At 40.8% G+C, this 15,288-nt stretch overlaps 1 protein-coding gene across 18 annotated transcripts in view; it reads left to right on the top strand.

Annotated features, from left to right (window-relative positions):
• Nucleotides 1–15,288, top strand: part of camk2d2 (calcium/calmodulin-dependent protein kinase (CaM kinase) II delta 2) — a 37,782-nt gene that overhangs the window by 8,594 nt on the left and 13,900 nt on the right. For all 18 annotated transcript variants that reach the window (XM_086211417.1, XM_086211423.1, XM_086211429.1 and 15 more), the window contains exons 3-6: nucleotides 12,189–12,248; nucleotides 13,005–13,059; nucleotides 13,810–13,875; nucleotides 14,420–14,492. In XM_086211417.1, the coding sequence (XP_086067543.1) occupies nucleotides 12,189–12,248; nucleotides 13,005–13,059; nucleotides 13,810–13,875; nucleotides 14,420–14,492 (254 nt within the window). The remainder of the gene's footprint in view (nucleotides 1–12,188; nucleotides 12,249–13,004; nucleotides 13,060–13,809; nucleotides 13,876–14,419; nucleotides 14,493–15,288) is intronic.

Raw genomic sequence — 15,288 nt, 5'->3', positions numbered from 1 at the left:
GAATAAAAATACGATGCGCTGTTGCTTTGGTATCTTTACTAGTTTGCTAATATAATTTGTTGTTGCTTACTTCCATTTCTGTAAATATAGATAGTTGAGCGCTGAAGCCACTTATTACAAGTATCACATGTCACTATTATGATTAGACAATGGGGGAAGGCGAATCATGCACTTCTAGTGGCAATAATGAATAAAGCCCCTGAATTGCACTTAGCAAATGTAAACCAAATGTAAGAATGAAAACCCTGGACTGGTTATATAGTTGTACAGTGGAATAAGTATAAAGATTCATTTAATTGAGAAAAGAAACACACAACTTTTTGGTGTTACTTTTTTTTTTATCATGCTACTGGTTGGTAATGTCAAGGCTTTTATGCTGAAATCCATCCATCCAGCTATCCATTTTCTACTGTTTATCCTGTTAAGGGGCTGGGGGTGGGGTGGGGGGGGGGGGGGGGCTGGAGCCTATCCCAGCAGCCTTCGGGCGAGAGAGGCAGGGTTCACCCTGGACAGGTCACCAGTCCATCACAGGACCAACACATAGAGACTGACAACCAATCACACTCACAGCCACACCTACGGTCAATTTAGAGTATCAATCAGCCTCGATCATAGAGCTTGTTTTCTTTTATCATATGAATCAATAGAATATGTAAACATACATGGATATGAAGATAGAAATTTGTTCTCCTCTTTGTCACTTTGACTGTGAACCTCCCCTGATGTGACTGTGGAGAGAAAAAGATGGGAAAGACACTCCGAAATGAGAGGAAAGGAAGGAGGGATCAGTGGGAAGAAGGGGGGGGGGGATCATATGACTCACTGGGCTCTTGAAGGCTAAAAATATATTTTGTTTCTCACACACACACACGCACACATGGTATTGAACATATTCCATCTTTTGAATAGAGACAGCTTTTTGTATAGTTCCATGCTCTTTTCTCCAGCCAACCGGACTGCTTGCTGGTGCACATCGTTTCAAATGAAATGCAGAATCAGGAACTGTAGCAAGGGCATTTCTGTGTGTCTCTAGCTGCGTGTTTTAGTGTCTGTGTGCATTGAGAATATTTCAAGAGCTCAGAAATGTCATTTTCTTGACCAACACTTTAACCGTTGGCGTAAACGCTGACCTCAAGTGTAACTACAAGCTACAAGCTCTCAATTAGGTAAAAATAGTGAATTGCTACATATTTGAAATAATAATCCTTTTCTCAGTCTGCTCATCAGATTTCAGCTGCATCTTGTGGCTTTCATAGCAGTACATTACAAAACATACCGTAAGTAACCATGAGGGAATAAGCTGCTAATGATAAGGTAAAAGTTTCAACACTCACATTGCTCACAGTGCTGTCTTAGGTTTGGTACAATTGTATATCACCATGAAATAACACAGAAACAGGTATAGTTTAGCATTTTAGCATCTTTAATCCATGTTTACTATGCAGAAACATCTACAGGTGAGAAATATTTGCAACTAACAGCTGGACCATGGCAGACTAAGCTAATATTAGCCTCAGAAACTGATCTTAACCTGTCATCAATCCACTAATCTGACTGGCAAGACTTCTCTCTCAATAAAACCAGCTTTAGTTTTTTATCCGATTGAATCATGCTTTAATTACATTTTCAGCTGACAAAATTTGGATAAAACATCGTTGTTATATTCACAATCATAGATATTACATGTGGGAAATGTCAAAATTTCAATACCAAAACAATTGTTATAACTCTGAAAGAAGTTTTGGTTTGACTAGCAAGGGTACTGAACTCTGCAGAAAGTGAGGACATTGTTGATTAATGCTTAATCAGCCCCCCCCCCCCATGTCTCTCCGCTTCTCAAGGCCTATTGAATGTCCTTTTCAACCTCTGTCTTTTCGATCTGTTTGATTGACCTTTCCCTCTTCCTAACATTCCTCTCCTGCTCTGTCCCCCCTCCTCCTTTGTTTGCTTCCTTTCTCATCAGTCTGTGTTGCATAGTTGCACAATTTATTGAAATTTAATCAAAAATGCAAATATGGCCTACTGCAGTTTTCAGATCATGGGACGATGCAATACTTGGGGCTCCGCTGTGTCTACAAATCATTTCAGTTAAACGGGAAGCTGGAGTCATATACTGCCTACACCTTGTACTCTATAAACAGCTTCATCCACATAAAAATAACATCATTAAAATTGGACTAATTACATAAACAAAAATGCAAATTCCTCTGATGTATTGAATAATTAGTGAAATAGACTTCTTTTTTTTAAACGTGCACTTCCTGAAGCGTTCACAGGTGACGACATCACCTCAGAGGCCTTACACATGTCAGCTGCAACAATAAGCAGTTAGAAAAATGATTGGTCGATACATTTGTGTTGGTATAACTTACATAACAACTTATGTATTTCCAACAGTAGCTGGTGGTGTCAAAATGTCTAACAAAAGCATAAACAGAATCAAATTGTATCATGCAAGACATCTGATTTTGCACCTGATAGCAGCAGTCTTGGTATGCTTAACTAAATTCAGTCAATTTATTTCACAGCCAGAATGAAAGTAAGGCAAGGTCAGAAGTTTGTATCTGGCTGGACCGCGCTACCCGCTTTGTCTCTGTTTTGTCTGTGTGCTTATCACGTGAACTCCAGGACAGTAAATTCTCGTCAGCATTTCCTGTTGTGGTCCCAGTAATATTTGTTGTTCAAAATGTACAGTAATCACTGGATTTCTGAACATCTACGATTCAGGACGTTCTTCAAAGAGTTTTGGCCCAGCAGCCTGAATTAGCTCCATGTGATGGCTAAAATAAAGGAGGAAGCAGTTTCAAATGCCTGCAGGATGATGATGCAATAGTCATCATCAGCCTAGGCAGTAATTACTGTAGTTAAATCTGGATTTGTGAGTGGAAATGGGAGTGTTTTATTTCTGTCATTGCGTACGTTATCTTTATTTGTCTTCCTGCCAGGATGTCTCGACACCACCCTCCCATTAAACCACTGTAACATATTAGTGTAATAAGTGTGCGTCCGCAAGACATTACCATACATTAGGAGACTCCCTGCAGGACTCTGGGGACAGCTTTATCGCTGACACCAGCCACCTTTTGTTTCTCCTCTGAAGAGAAAGCAGGAGAGTTATCAGTCTCATAACTCTTCCTATTGGGAACCAGCGGAGAGTGACGGGGTCTCGGTGTCCTCAACGGTTTCATTGGGGGGGGGGGGGGGGGGGGTTTCTTAGACGTTAGCTCCAGACCATTTTACATTCACCCTAATATATCCTTTTAATTAGAACTCCTAATTAAATTGAACCAAGTGTGTGTGTGTGGTGAGTGGATCTGTGTGTGCATTAAGGTTGGGACCTCAGCTAAGGTTTATGTTTATAATCGATTAGTTTATTGATTGTGTAATGGATTAATTGAATAGTGCTCAGAGGCCAAGGTGAGGCTTTCAAACTGCATGAGCAAAATACTAAGAAATATTCAAATTTGGGATAAACCAGCTTTATTGAGAAACTGCAACTATAAAAAAAAAACGGGTGTTTTACTTGGTAAATGATTGGATACTTTAAACCATATTTTCACTTTTCTGTCGTTTAAACGTTGACACTCAGTACTCAGGTTGATCGTTCAAGATTAACTGGTTCACATTCAGTCAGTGTTTAACTGTTACGAGTCCTGCGATGGTGGCTGAACTACCTTCATCTAGCAAACAAAAATCCTGTGCAGTTATGTAATCATTTACAAACACCTGATCACCTGATCACCTGACCTTTACGCCTCTAATCAGTTGTGAGGAGCAGGTGACATTTGGAGACAGTGTGAGATTTGTACAAATAATTAAATGTGCCACATTCAAATGTGTATTTCCTCGTTTCATCTATTATGGACATAAAACTCAGGATTGGGGTGGTAATCATATTTTCAGACATGAATTAGCTTCCAACATTTATGAAAACAGAACAACCAATGTCAAGTGGTTATTGTGTCCCATTCCATTTGTCGCCGATGCTCTTATATTTTCTCTTCCTTTACAGCGATATTTTTGTACTTATTAATCAATGACTTTATGCACTGCACAGTATTAGCAAGAGAAGTAACAGACAACTTATTAATTTATCCAAATGTTTCCTCTTCAGCTGTCTGTCCCATTCTCATTAAGGTAATTTCTTAACCAAACACCGTGGGACATTTTCTTCCAATATAAGATAAGATAAGATAAGCCTTTATTAGTCTCACAATGGAGAAATTTGCAGTTTACAGCAGCAAAGAGCAAATAGTATAGACATTAAGAGCCACACACAATCAAATATGGAAATATTAAATATACAAATATTACAAAATTATTAAAAGTTTAAGAGAAAAAGTGTCTGTGCTGTTAAGTGTTCCAGTGAGAAATGGAGTCCAGAGTTCAGGTGTGACTGTTAAACAGCCTGACAGCAGTGGGCAGGAATGAGCGGCGGTACCTCTCCTTCTTGCAGCGCGGGTGTAACAGTCTCTGGCTGAAGGAGCTGCCCAGTTCTGTCAGAGTGGCCTGGAGGGGGTGGGAGGGTCTGTCCATCATAGCTGTGAGCTTAGCCAGCATCCTCCTGTTGCCCACCTCCTCCAGAGTGTCCAGGGAGCAGCCCAAGACAGAGCTGGCCCAAGCTGGTGAAGTCCGAGGTGTAGAGGGTGAACAGGAACGGAGCCAGGACAGTCCCCTGCGGCGCCCCAGTGCTGCAGAGAAGCATGTCCGACTCACAGCCCTGTGCCCTCACATACTGTGGTCGGTTGGTGAGGTAGTCCGTAATCCAAGACGTAAGGTGGTGGTCCACTCCAGCATGCTGCAGCTTGTCCCCCAGCAGGATGGGCTGGATGGTGTTGAAGGCACTGGAGAAATCAAAGAACATGATCCTCACAGTGCTTCCAGCCTTCTCCAGGTGTTCCAGCGATGAGTGGCACAAAACACGAAAAGATTAAAATGTAGTTTGCCTTGAATTTAGCAGGTGAAAATAAAACCATGCAGTGAAATGTAATAGTGCAACAGTTGCTACATCCCTCAATGGTGAAAGATGTAGAAAACTTAGAACTACAGACCATCAGCACAAATGTTCACTCAAGAATGGACTGAATACCTTTTGGTGGTCAAAGGTCAGGTCACATGATAGGGGATGCAACCCAGTGTGATACGTTTAGTTTATTTTTCATTTGGGTTATATGGCGAAGTTAGTACACTATTAGGTGTCTGATACGCACGTGATGTTGTGAGTAACGGATGATTTCTATTGATAATTCTCAAGCTAAAAATCATTCATTCATTTTACAGCATCTGTTGAACAACTTCTTCTTTGGTTTGGTGTTGGAACAGATGTCACATTAAATGTTCCAGTCTGGGCAAAGTCAATCTGTAGAATGTGGGACTCACATAACTAACATAACTATAACCAGTTAACCAACCTGCTGTTTCAGTGCAAAGTTAATAACACAATGTTTGTTCTCACTTTTTAACCAATGAGTGTGTTTGGTGAAATCATCCCCAGTAAACAAAAAACATGAAATTCTGTGACAGGATTTCACATCCAGTGACAGTTCATCTTTGGCAGAATGACTGAATTATAAATCAGATGAGACTTGGTCTGTCAGTGAGCGGGAATGGGATGTTTAACACCTCTGTAGTGAACTCAGTTCCATCTAGAACCTGATATATTGACTCCTTGTCTTTTGTTGTTGTTTATTTGACAGTACCGTCGTCTTCCAGGGGTTTCTTCTGTCTCTATTTGTGTCCCTGCCTCTTACCTGTTTGCCTCTCACTTTCTATGTCTGCCTGCATCTTTGTCTCTTGTCATATTTGACTCACAGGAAGTCAAGCTACAGTACAGCTTTTGAAAGGCAAAGAAACACACACACACACACACACACATGTAGAGAACCTACACTCTGCTGCAGTGCGGTTATAGACGCTGGTTATCAGAAACTGACTGAGGGAGAAACAACCAGCAGTGAGGAGAGACGGAGGAGGGAATAGAGGGTGTGGGTGGCCTTCAAATTCACAGTTTAGCTCAAGTGGACTACAACTCTGTCTTGCTTACTGTGAGTGCAGTAAAAGCTCAATCATTCATTATCTAGGCTGCTTGTCCTGCAGAGGGTCACAGGGCGCAGAAGACAATCACAGGACATCAGTATGCAATAAAAGCCTTGCAAAGGCTTAATGAATAGGAAAGGGATTTATTTGTTTTGTCTGAACGCAAATTGTTCTGATGCAGCTATAAGGAAACTTTCTGTCTGTAGCTCAACAGTTTAGCTTCATTTAACGTGACTTCCCCTGAACATAGGTACTGCCTGAGACGGGAGCCTCTCGTCTCTCAGGCAGGAACAGAGGGACGAGGTTGGACTGATACTATCTGATGGCTGTCTTCTTCTTTTCAAACTTCACTATTAGAAGTCAGGAGTAATATTCAGCAGGCTTTGTTTTGGTGGGACATTAGTATAATCGTGTTATTCAGTATGTATCTCCTTACTTATTGAATTTATGCAATTGTTTTTCTTTATAAATCAGGAAGAAATTCAATGGGGAAAAGACTGACTTTTAGGGAAACCAGAAAAACATTAAGAATATATAGTGTGTTTTCAAGAGCCAGAAACAGAGATGTATCGATAATCAAGATGCATGAATGATGATGATTATCATTTGTGGATATTTTGAAATCACTAGAAAAATCTCATTTAAGTCGTTGCAAGAATAGATCTCAGCTAAACAAATACTAGTAAGGCCATAGCCCTGCTCTTGTCGGGCTTATTATTAAAGTGTCCAACACAAGTGTCCTAAATATGGTATGAAGTGTTAAATCCTCGTCTTGGCAGCACAGAGGCTACACTGTCAGAACGCTGACGCCAAGAAAAAGATTGTTATAGACAAGATGGTTTATGACGTGACAGATACAAGAGGTCAGGGCCGGTCAGCAAAGCAGTGGACACACTGCTCTCCCACTAATTCCACGTGCTAAAATAAATGCGTGCGTAAGTTGTAAAATCTTCAACATGCATCCTTCTGAATGTGCAGCATTTACAGCACTGATGCAAGCCTTTAAAAACCAGAAATAGATGAACACGCAGCACTAAAGCTTGATACCTCTTGTTGCTGCTGCTCAGCATCGAGTGAATATTCTTCAGAAAGGTCATGTTCGAATATTTCATGTCACGTGAGAGGGAGCTCCCAACTGCTGCAGCACTCAGCCGGTATATTCATTTATAGTGAATTACTTTAAAAGCCACTTTACAACATTTTTAACTCGAGAAAACAGTTGAGTTAAAGAAATACACAGAAGGCAACTGGGTTCATTCGACACGGAGTCTTAATCACAGCCCGCCCTGGTTCTAGAGTAATGCATCCTCTGGTAGACAGAGCACATACATGCATCCAGACAAGCAGCTTAGATCAGGCTAAAAGGGTTCGGACAGTCCTGAATGATAACAGCTGACTGTGGTGGCTTCGCATTTGTCTGCACAATTACATCAGCTCACATTTTGTCGAAATGCCGCTGTCACTTTTAACGACATAAGCAAAAAAGCCTCTTATTAGTGTCTGTGGCAGGAAGGCTGCGGCTTACGCACACATACGCACAAACACAGACACACACAGACACACAAAAGTCATTGTTGTCAGTCAGAGAGTTGAGTGCAGCAGATGTTTGTTCAGCAGGTATGCAATGTAATAAATCTACTCTTGCAGGCTGACATTGACCAGCCTGTACTCATCACCTCGGGTACCTTTGCACTTCATTCATTGCATTCAACTCGTTTGTCTTTGAAGTTTTCCTTCACAAAGAACAAAATATAGAAACACCACCATGAAAAGACAGGTCCAGCTCAGTACAAACTAAAACTTGAGGTATCTTGAAACATATACCGCAGCAAAAACACTTACTTCCTGATTTGTTTGAACTTTGCGCACCCAGCCACGGAGACAAGGTCTGCCACTGCCATGCATGTACTTTTGAGTACTTGTGCAGGTTTTTTTATGAAGTTGTCTGTCTGTCTATGGACAGATTTCCAGTGCACACACCTGTTCCACAGAATTTTACAGGTATGCTTTTGAGATCAAAACAAACGTGATGCAGAAGCTACAATTAGGAGGATTAGGAATTGGCGCCATCACCTCTCCCTTCATCATGCCCCCGGCACATTTTTTTGTGTCATAAATTTGATTCTGTGTCAAAATGAAGAGTAATTTTGAGCACGGCTAATCACCTTGTATTTGACTAAGGATCTGCTGCTATCAGGGTGTGTGGTCTCATTACAAGATGGTCTGTAGTTCTAAGTTTTCTACATCTTTCACCATTGAGGGATGTAGCAACTGTTGCACTATTACATTTCACTGCATGGTTTTATTTTCACCTGCTAAATTCAAGGCAAACTACATTTTTATCTTTTTGTGTTTTGGAGAGATTCTATCGCCCAGCTTTCCCCCATAACAACTCTATCGCATTTGCTGAAACATGTAAAATACCGGCCACTGCAAAAGGACATGCTGATGAAGTGTTTTGACATCCTGCATCAGCAGCTGTTGTGTCAAATGCCGAAAGGCTTCGTCTTTCAGGCGTGTTGAGACATCTCAACAATGAGCGATGCAGTTGAAGCTCTGCAGCTTTCTCTTCTGCTGTCCTCCTGCATGACTGCAGTACTCAGGGTTAAATGCTTAGCTCTCCCAATGGACGTGGATAATTTCTTTCCCTTTTTTTTTTGTAAGTGTGTTTGCCTCTGCAAAAATGAGCTGCTTTTGTAGTTGAGTAGAGTTTTGATAGTTGTATGCGAACTCTCTGTGTCGGCCATTTGCATGCAAGGCTGGTTCCACTGCAGAGGAGAGGAGAGGCCTGCCAGCTCTGATTGGTGCTCGAGTTGCTAGACAACAGATGTCCAGCCGGCTGGGAGGTGGACTACCTGTGGAGGAGGAAGAGGGAAGGAGTGTGGGAGTGTTCGGACAGACATTTACAATTCACACACACATTTACAGTACAGTGACAAAAACGATCAATCCGAAATGTACCTTGTCAGTGTATTGCACCGGATTTCAAAATTAAGGGGGACAAAAAAACCTCACATCTCACTTGTTGCTCAGATGAATGCTCAGTGCCAAAGTAAGCGTTGACTTGTGTTTCAAGTCAAATCAGCGTGTGAAATATGAGTATTTTTTCCTCCTGAACTTGAAGATTTAGGACGTGCAAAAATTCTTTTTCTTATTTTTTTGTCTTGCAGAATACTAGAGTTTGGACACAGAATGGCAAATGCAAGTAATTTACATAGAATCTAAAGGTCAAATTAGATGCTTCTCATTTCCTGTTTCAATAAGTAACAGAGGAAGAGAAATACTTATTTTTGTGGAAGTAGAAAATTCGATCAGATTTTCAGAAGTTTGCAAAAAGGCTTTGGGTTTATTTACACGTCTTATGTCTAAATGGGTTAACTAGTCAAATTTGGAACAGTTCAACTTCCACAGCTTTGCTGTTCGTGTGTAAAATGGTTTTCTAATAAATCCGCTGTGTAATTAACTCAAAGTAATGAGGGAACCTCATATGAATGTGGAGCACATGATCTTTAGATTAGTACAACGCTGATACTTCTATGAAATTGTCATTGTTTTGTAAAAATATGACATTTTAAAGTCCAATAAGCAATATACATAGCAGACAAACTGTAGGGTCAAAATGCAAAATGAGCACAATAAATCAAGATTATTGTCAAACGTGCAAGAACAAGAAAATTCTTCGACAAAAACACCGAGTTCAAACAAATGACATCTTTAACTTAACAAACGAAAGAGAATGTGTGTGTTAGCCTGAGAGAGATGCAAAGAGATTATGTGCCATGCAGTTGCACTGTCAAACTGAGGCAGAGATGGAGAGATTAGTGACCCTGCTCCGAGGGTCCTGCTAATCATGAAATAATGGCTGAGCTGGCCTTGTTCCTGGCTCTCTGCTGCTTCTCTCTAGGGTCGGAGGCTGGAATACCTCAAACACAATCAAGACTGGCGTGTTCTCACAAGCAACACGGTGCCCTCACTCTCTCCTCTTCAGTTGTAATTGTGTCATGTGATTAGTGATGCGAGGTCGGACACGTGATGACAGGTTAGAACCCGTTGCTGCACTGCAGACAGCTTCAGGAAACAGTAGCTGTGATGTGCAGAGTCCAGAAGGCCTACAACAAAAACAAACTATCGTACATGAGATAGCTGGTAATGACTTCAACTCAGCAGCAAAATTGATTAAATGTGTTTTATACCAGCAGGGTGTGATGGAGGAATATTTTTGAATGAATGTTAGTTTATTAGAAAATTAGTTTTTGAAGGTCAGTGACTTAAATCTACCTCATCCATGGTTTCCAGAGCAAAAATATTTTTCAGTCAGTTTTTTTTTTTATGGTTGTACTTTACTGCACCAGCGCCTGACTCAGCATCAGCGTCTATAATTTTATTTTTAACTGTTGTGTTCTACTTTTTCTGGCTTCATTTCTTTCTGTGTGACTTATAAACGTCACCCTGCCTGGAAGAACAGTCTCTCAGTTAAACTGGCATCAGCCTTCGAGAACACACCGAACTTTGTATAAAGTTAAGTCCCACTTTAACTTCCGGTAGATGCACCACGCAGACACAAATAAGCAGATACCTCCATCTATATCTGGAAGAAGGTGCCTGGTTGCCTTGCGTCTGAACTGAGTCCACAGTTTCCATAGCATCAACAAGAGCAGAGGAGGGAGAAAAAGGATGAGAGCGAAAAATAGGCGTCCTATTTTATTTTGGAAAAAAAAAAAACTAGAACCCTCTGCTCTCTTTCCTCTCCCTCCCTTTCACTGGTTCTTGCTCTATGTGCCCTGAGGCAAAGCTGAAATGGGTCGCCTCACCGCTGTACTGCATCAGTACTTATAAAGGCTGCTTCTTTGACTTCAAATCAGAATCAGGAAATTTAGATTCCCTCCAACCAAAAGATTTCAGGGTCACTTCTCGTTCCAGATCTGGAGAGATGTGTGATACTCTCTGAGGGCTCGGGGCTAACGCGTCATCCTGTCCTCTCTCTAGTCACATAGCAGATGTACAGTAATCCCTCTACCTGCTGTTCTTTCTGTCTGTGAGGACAATTCCATTTTCCATGTGTGATTTTTTTAAAACTTTTACTGTTTAGATGCTTTTTATTAAATGATTAGCAACCACGGCAAGACGAATGAGTGAATCACAGTGCCTTAGAAAATGACTTAATGCCTAGACTAGCAGAAAAATCATGTAAATTAGCAAGAATTCCTAATAATCTCTTTTCCAACTTCACAATTGGGGCAATGTGCTTGCTTGTGCTGCTTTTGTTCTACATAACAATGTAAATTGATAGTTGCTGTGATTTTGCAATGCTGCTAAACGGCCTTTTTTTTTTTTTTTAAACATCACCTTGGTCTAGAGAAAAATTAAATAAAAATTTTAAACAAATGAACATTATGCTAATTTAGAAAATAAATGATCTCAGTTTCATGTAACCTGCCTTGCTACCATATAATGACAACCTGTCATAACTGAAAATGCTCTAGTCACACAAAAAGTGATATTCATATCATCTCTCCAGATCGTATTACTTTTTAATTCCTTACCTTTTATTTTGTTTTGTTCACTCCAGTGTTTCCCCACTTCTTTCCTTTTAATCGACTTTATTTACTGTTAATCACTTAAATGTCTCTTTTTAGCAGTTTATTAGTTTATTTTTACTTTTGTTTTCTTATTATAGCTAGCATTTCCTCAGTTCCAGCTTTAACCGCATCTGCTATTTAGGTATTAGACGAATCAAGTGTTGACTCCCGCTGCCAAAATGTTTGATTATAATCAAATACACACATTTCAGGAGCTCATTCAGAGTCCTGACAGCACAAGTGTCGCCTGCTCACTGTGTTTGGTCTTCACTGTTGCCTGTCTGTCTGTTTATGGCACATAACCAAGAACATATCAGGTCACATTATTTTTGTCAAACATTTCACTTCTGATAAGGAAAAGAGCGGGGTTGACACGATGCCAACACACACACTCAGACTTTACACAGGCACATACACGCACACGCATGCAGCGTTGGTAACGTCAAGCACTCAAACGCACATTGACAACGATGCAGCCAAGTTCACGTCAGATGATTCCTAAAGTCAATCATAGCATTAAAAATAACCGGCCTGTTTCTCTCTCTGCTTGTGTCTCCTTGATTTTTCTTTCAGATCATCAAAAGCTGGAGAGAGAAGCGAGGATTTGCCGTTTACTGAAACACCCCAACATCGGTGAGCTGCCATTACGAAATCTCAGAGTTTGCACAAATTAATGCACGTGCATTCTGTTCTCGTCTCTGGTGATTCCAGCTATGGGAATTTATCTTCCAGAGACAGATAGGAGACATATTAAGAGAAAAGCCTAGTGTGTGTGTGTGTGTGTGTGGGGGGGGGGGGGGGGGGCTGCACTGGGGCATCTAATGATGATGTATCTGTGCTCTTTTAGCTGAGTCGTCAGAAAGACACTGAAGGCCTCCGCCTGACCCTTCACACTCTTGCTTCCTCATTAAACCTCTGCTAGAACCCGACGCTCCTCTTTTGTTCTCTTTTAACTTCAACCACAAAAGTGCATTCAATCACATGTGGAATTCTTCTTTTAGACTTTTATCTATTTCGTTTTTTGGGGTTTTTTTTGCCTGATATTAGAGGGAAAGGCACTGTCATTTTTTTACTGGTGGATCAACCCTCATCATGTAGCAGAACAAAGGAAGAGAGCATCTTCTATCGGCTGGTAGATCAATATGGGTCAATCAGGTCACACCTCTTTTTGAGATCAATACACATGGTCACACAGATGGGTGCAAATACATTTGCTAATTGAACAAAGAGTTTGTATGGCAAGAAAAGTGCACAAGCAAGGAGCTTCTGTGTCTGATGAGAACTGTCAGTGTAGGGAACACAAGAATTCCAGCACAGCTCCTCTTCATCCTTGCTGTCTCCTTCAGTCGCTGTGTTTGTTTCACATTTTCGTTTAATCTTTTTTAACAGTACGGCTCCATGACAGCATATCAGAAGAAGGTTTCCACTATTTGGTGTTTGATCTGTGAGTAGCATAATCAACACACACATGCACTCACACATGCACGCTACACACCCAAAAACAGGAATAACCATACTCCTTGTGCACAACATGCATTCACACAAACAGACGTGAAAAATGAGCATATACAAGATGGCGTGAGAGGTTGTCAACAAATATGGGTGGGTTGTGTGTGTGTGTGTGTTTTGAGTTTAGAATCATACATGACTGTTTAATTTTTCATTACCTAGAACATGAGAAAATAGACCTAGACGTGCATGACTTGATCATCTCATGACAAATACGTACAAAAATTTGTTCATCAGTTTCCAGGATTACACAATTTTCAACAGCACTGAAAGTCACTGCGCATTTGTGGAACTAAGAGGTGAAATCAGTGTCAAAACCGCACACACAAATGCAACCGGATCTGCTGTCACAAATTGTTGTGGACATCTCTATGCACAGGAAGCGTTTCAGAAGTGAGCAAATCAGATCTGAATATCTTGAATTGTAGCAAGCTGTCAGTACCAGCGATGATCTAATCGAAAAAACGGTATTTAAATTAATTTTGATTCACGTGACGTGTGCATTTCCATTCAAATTGTTTCGTGTTTGAATGTGGATTGAACAATGCCCTTTGGTGTTCTCCAAATTAACACCCAAATCGTTGTACACATTATTCCTGTTAGAGGATAATAATTAATCCACATTTGTGACCATTATGAGTCCCTTTTTATCTCATGTTCTCTACAATGTTGTCTCTGATCACAGGGTGACAGGAGGAGAGCTGTTCGAGGACATTGTAGCCAGGGAGTACTACAGCGAGGCTGATGCCAGGTAGCGCGCGCACGCACACACACACACACACACACATACACACACACACACACACACACACACACACACACACACAAACTGAGGACTGCAGCCATTACGCATCTCTGTCTGAAGAAGTGTGTGTGTTTGTCAGTATTTGTGTGCTTCACATATGGTCGTTTCAGAGGTGTGATATTGTCTCTGAGGCGTCTGAAATGTTATTTATAAATGTGATTAATGACATATAGCCGGCGGCATTAATCATGCATAGCCTGGCTCACATTGCCAGTTTTCTCCCCAGAGAGATGAAAGAAAGACGGGGAGTATCTGTCTTTTCTTCGTCTATACCCTCTCGTACATCCTGGCAAATGACTCCTCACATGGCTGAAAGTGATATATCTGGGAAAAAAAAAAAATCACCACACATAATGAGAGATGACGCATTGTTATGAGGTTGTTTCTTCGTCTCTCCTGCCGTCAATTAATTTCCGCTTTTCATCTTCCTCTCTTCCTCTCCTTCTTGACTTTCCTTTCTGTTGCACCTTCCATTTTGTTCCATCCTCAGCCACTGCATACAGCAGATCTTGGAGAGTGTCCATCACTGCCATGTTAATGGGATCGTCCACAGGGATCTGAAGGTTTGTATGTCCCCTGCAGCGGCGGCATCCTTGTTTACCACTGACCTTGTACAACAGATGGCAATATTCAGAAAAAACCCGGTGACTCCCCTCACAGTTCACAGCCGCACATTTTGCTTCTTCCATAAGCTGTTTAATATAATAACACTGAGATTATATATTATTAAGCTTTTTTACATTCTTTCAGTCTCTCTTTCAGTCTCATTTTAGAGGCCTGGAAAGCTTTGAAGAGTTAATAAAGCTGATGTGACCTTGATCTTTGCTTCTTCTTTTTCCTCCTAGAATCCAAGCTTAGAAAATTAGACGACCTCTTTTGACATGATGATTGTAGATCCTTGTTGAGTTTTTCAGTGTTCTTGGTTCCATAATTGTCCTGCTAATGTCTAGAATAGAGCGCCTCCTCCTTTTAGTACTCGTTGTGTGTTAGAGAGAGAGAGAGAGAGAGAGACGTACTAAGTTCAGCACTGTGGTGACAGGAACAGGAGCAATCACAAGCCAGAAACAGAGGACTGATCAGCATTTACATAATTATGTAAAAAAAATTATGGTGAGATTTGAAAGATTTTCCGCGCTCATGAATATTCTAATGGTATTCTCCAAGCCTCCCAAGAGCATTTTTATGTGGAGGAAAGAAATTGCAAGAAAACTCTCTTGAAGATGGATTGTGAACATGCTAGTGTGCTGTAAGATCCACTAAAGAAAAATGTCAGATGGCGTATCGCTGTTGAAGTTTTCAGAAGCTTCATAATTGAGAGGATTTATTCATCCCTATATGAATCATTATGTAGATGTGTCC

The sequence above is a fragment of the Aulostomus chinensis genome, chromosome 8 (assembly GCF_037954235.1).
Source record: "Aulostomus chinensis isolate RoL2024-O1b breed Wild chromosome 8, RoL_Achi_v1.0, whole genome shotgun sequence".
Lineage (NCBI taxonomy): Eukaryota > Metazoa > Chordata > Actinopteri > Syngnathiformes > Aulostomidae > Aulostomus > Aulostomus chinensis.
The sequence above is the reverse complement of the archived record's forward strand: the minus strand, read 5'-3'. Positions and strand labels throughout refer to the sequence as shown.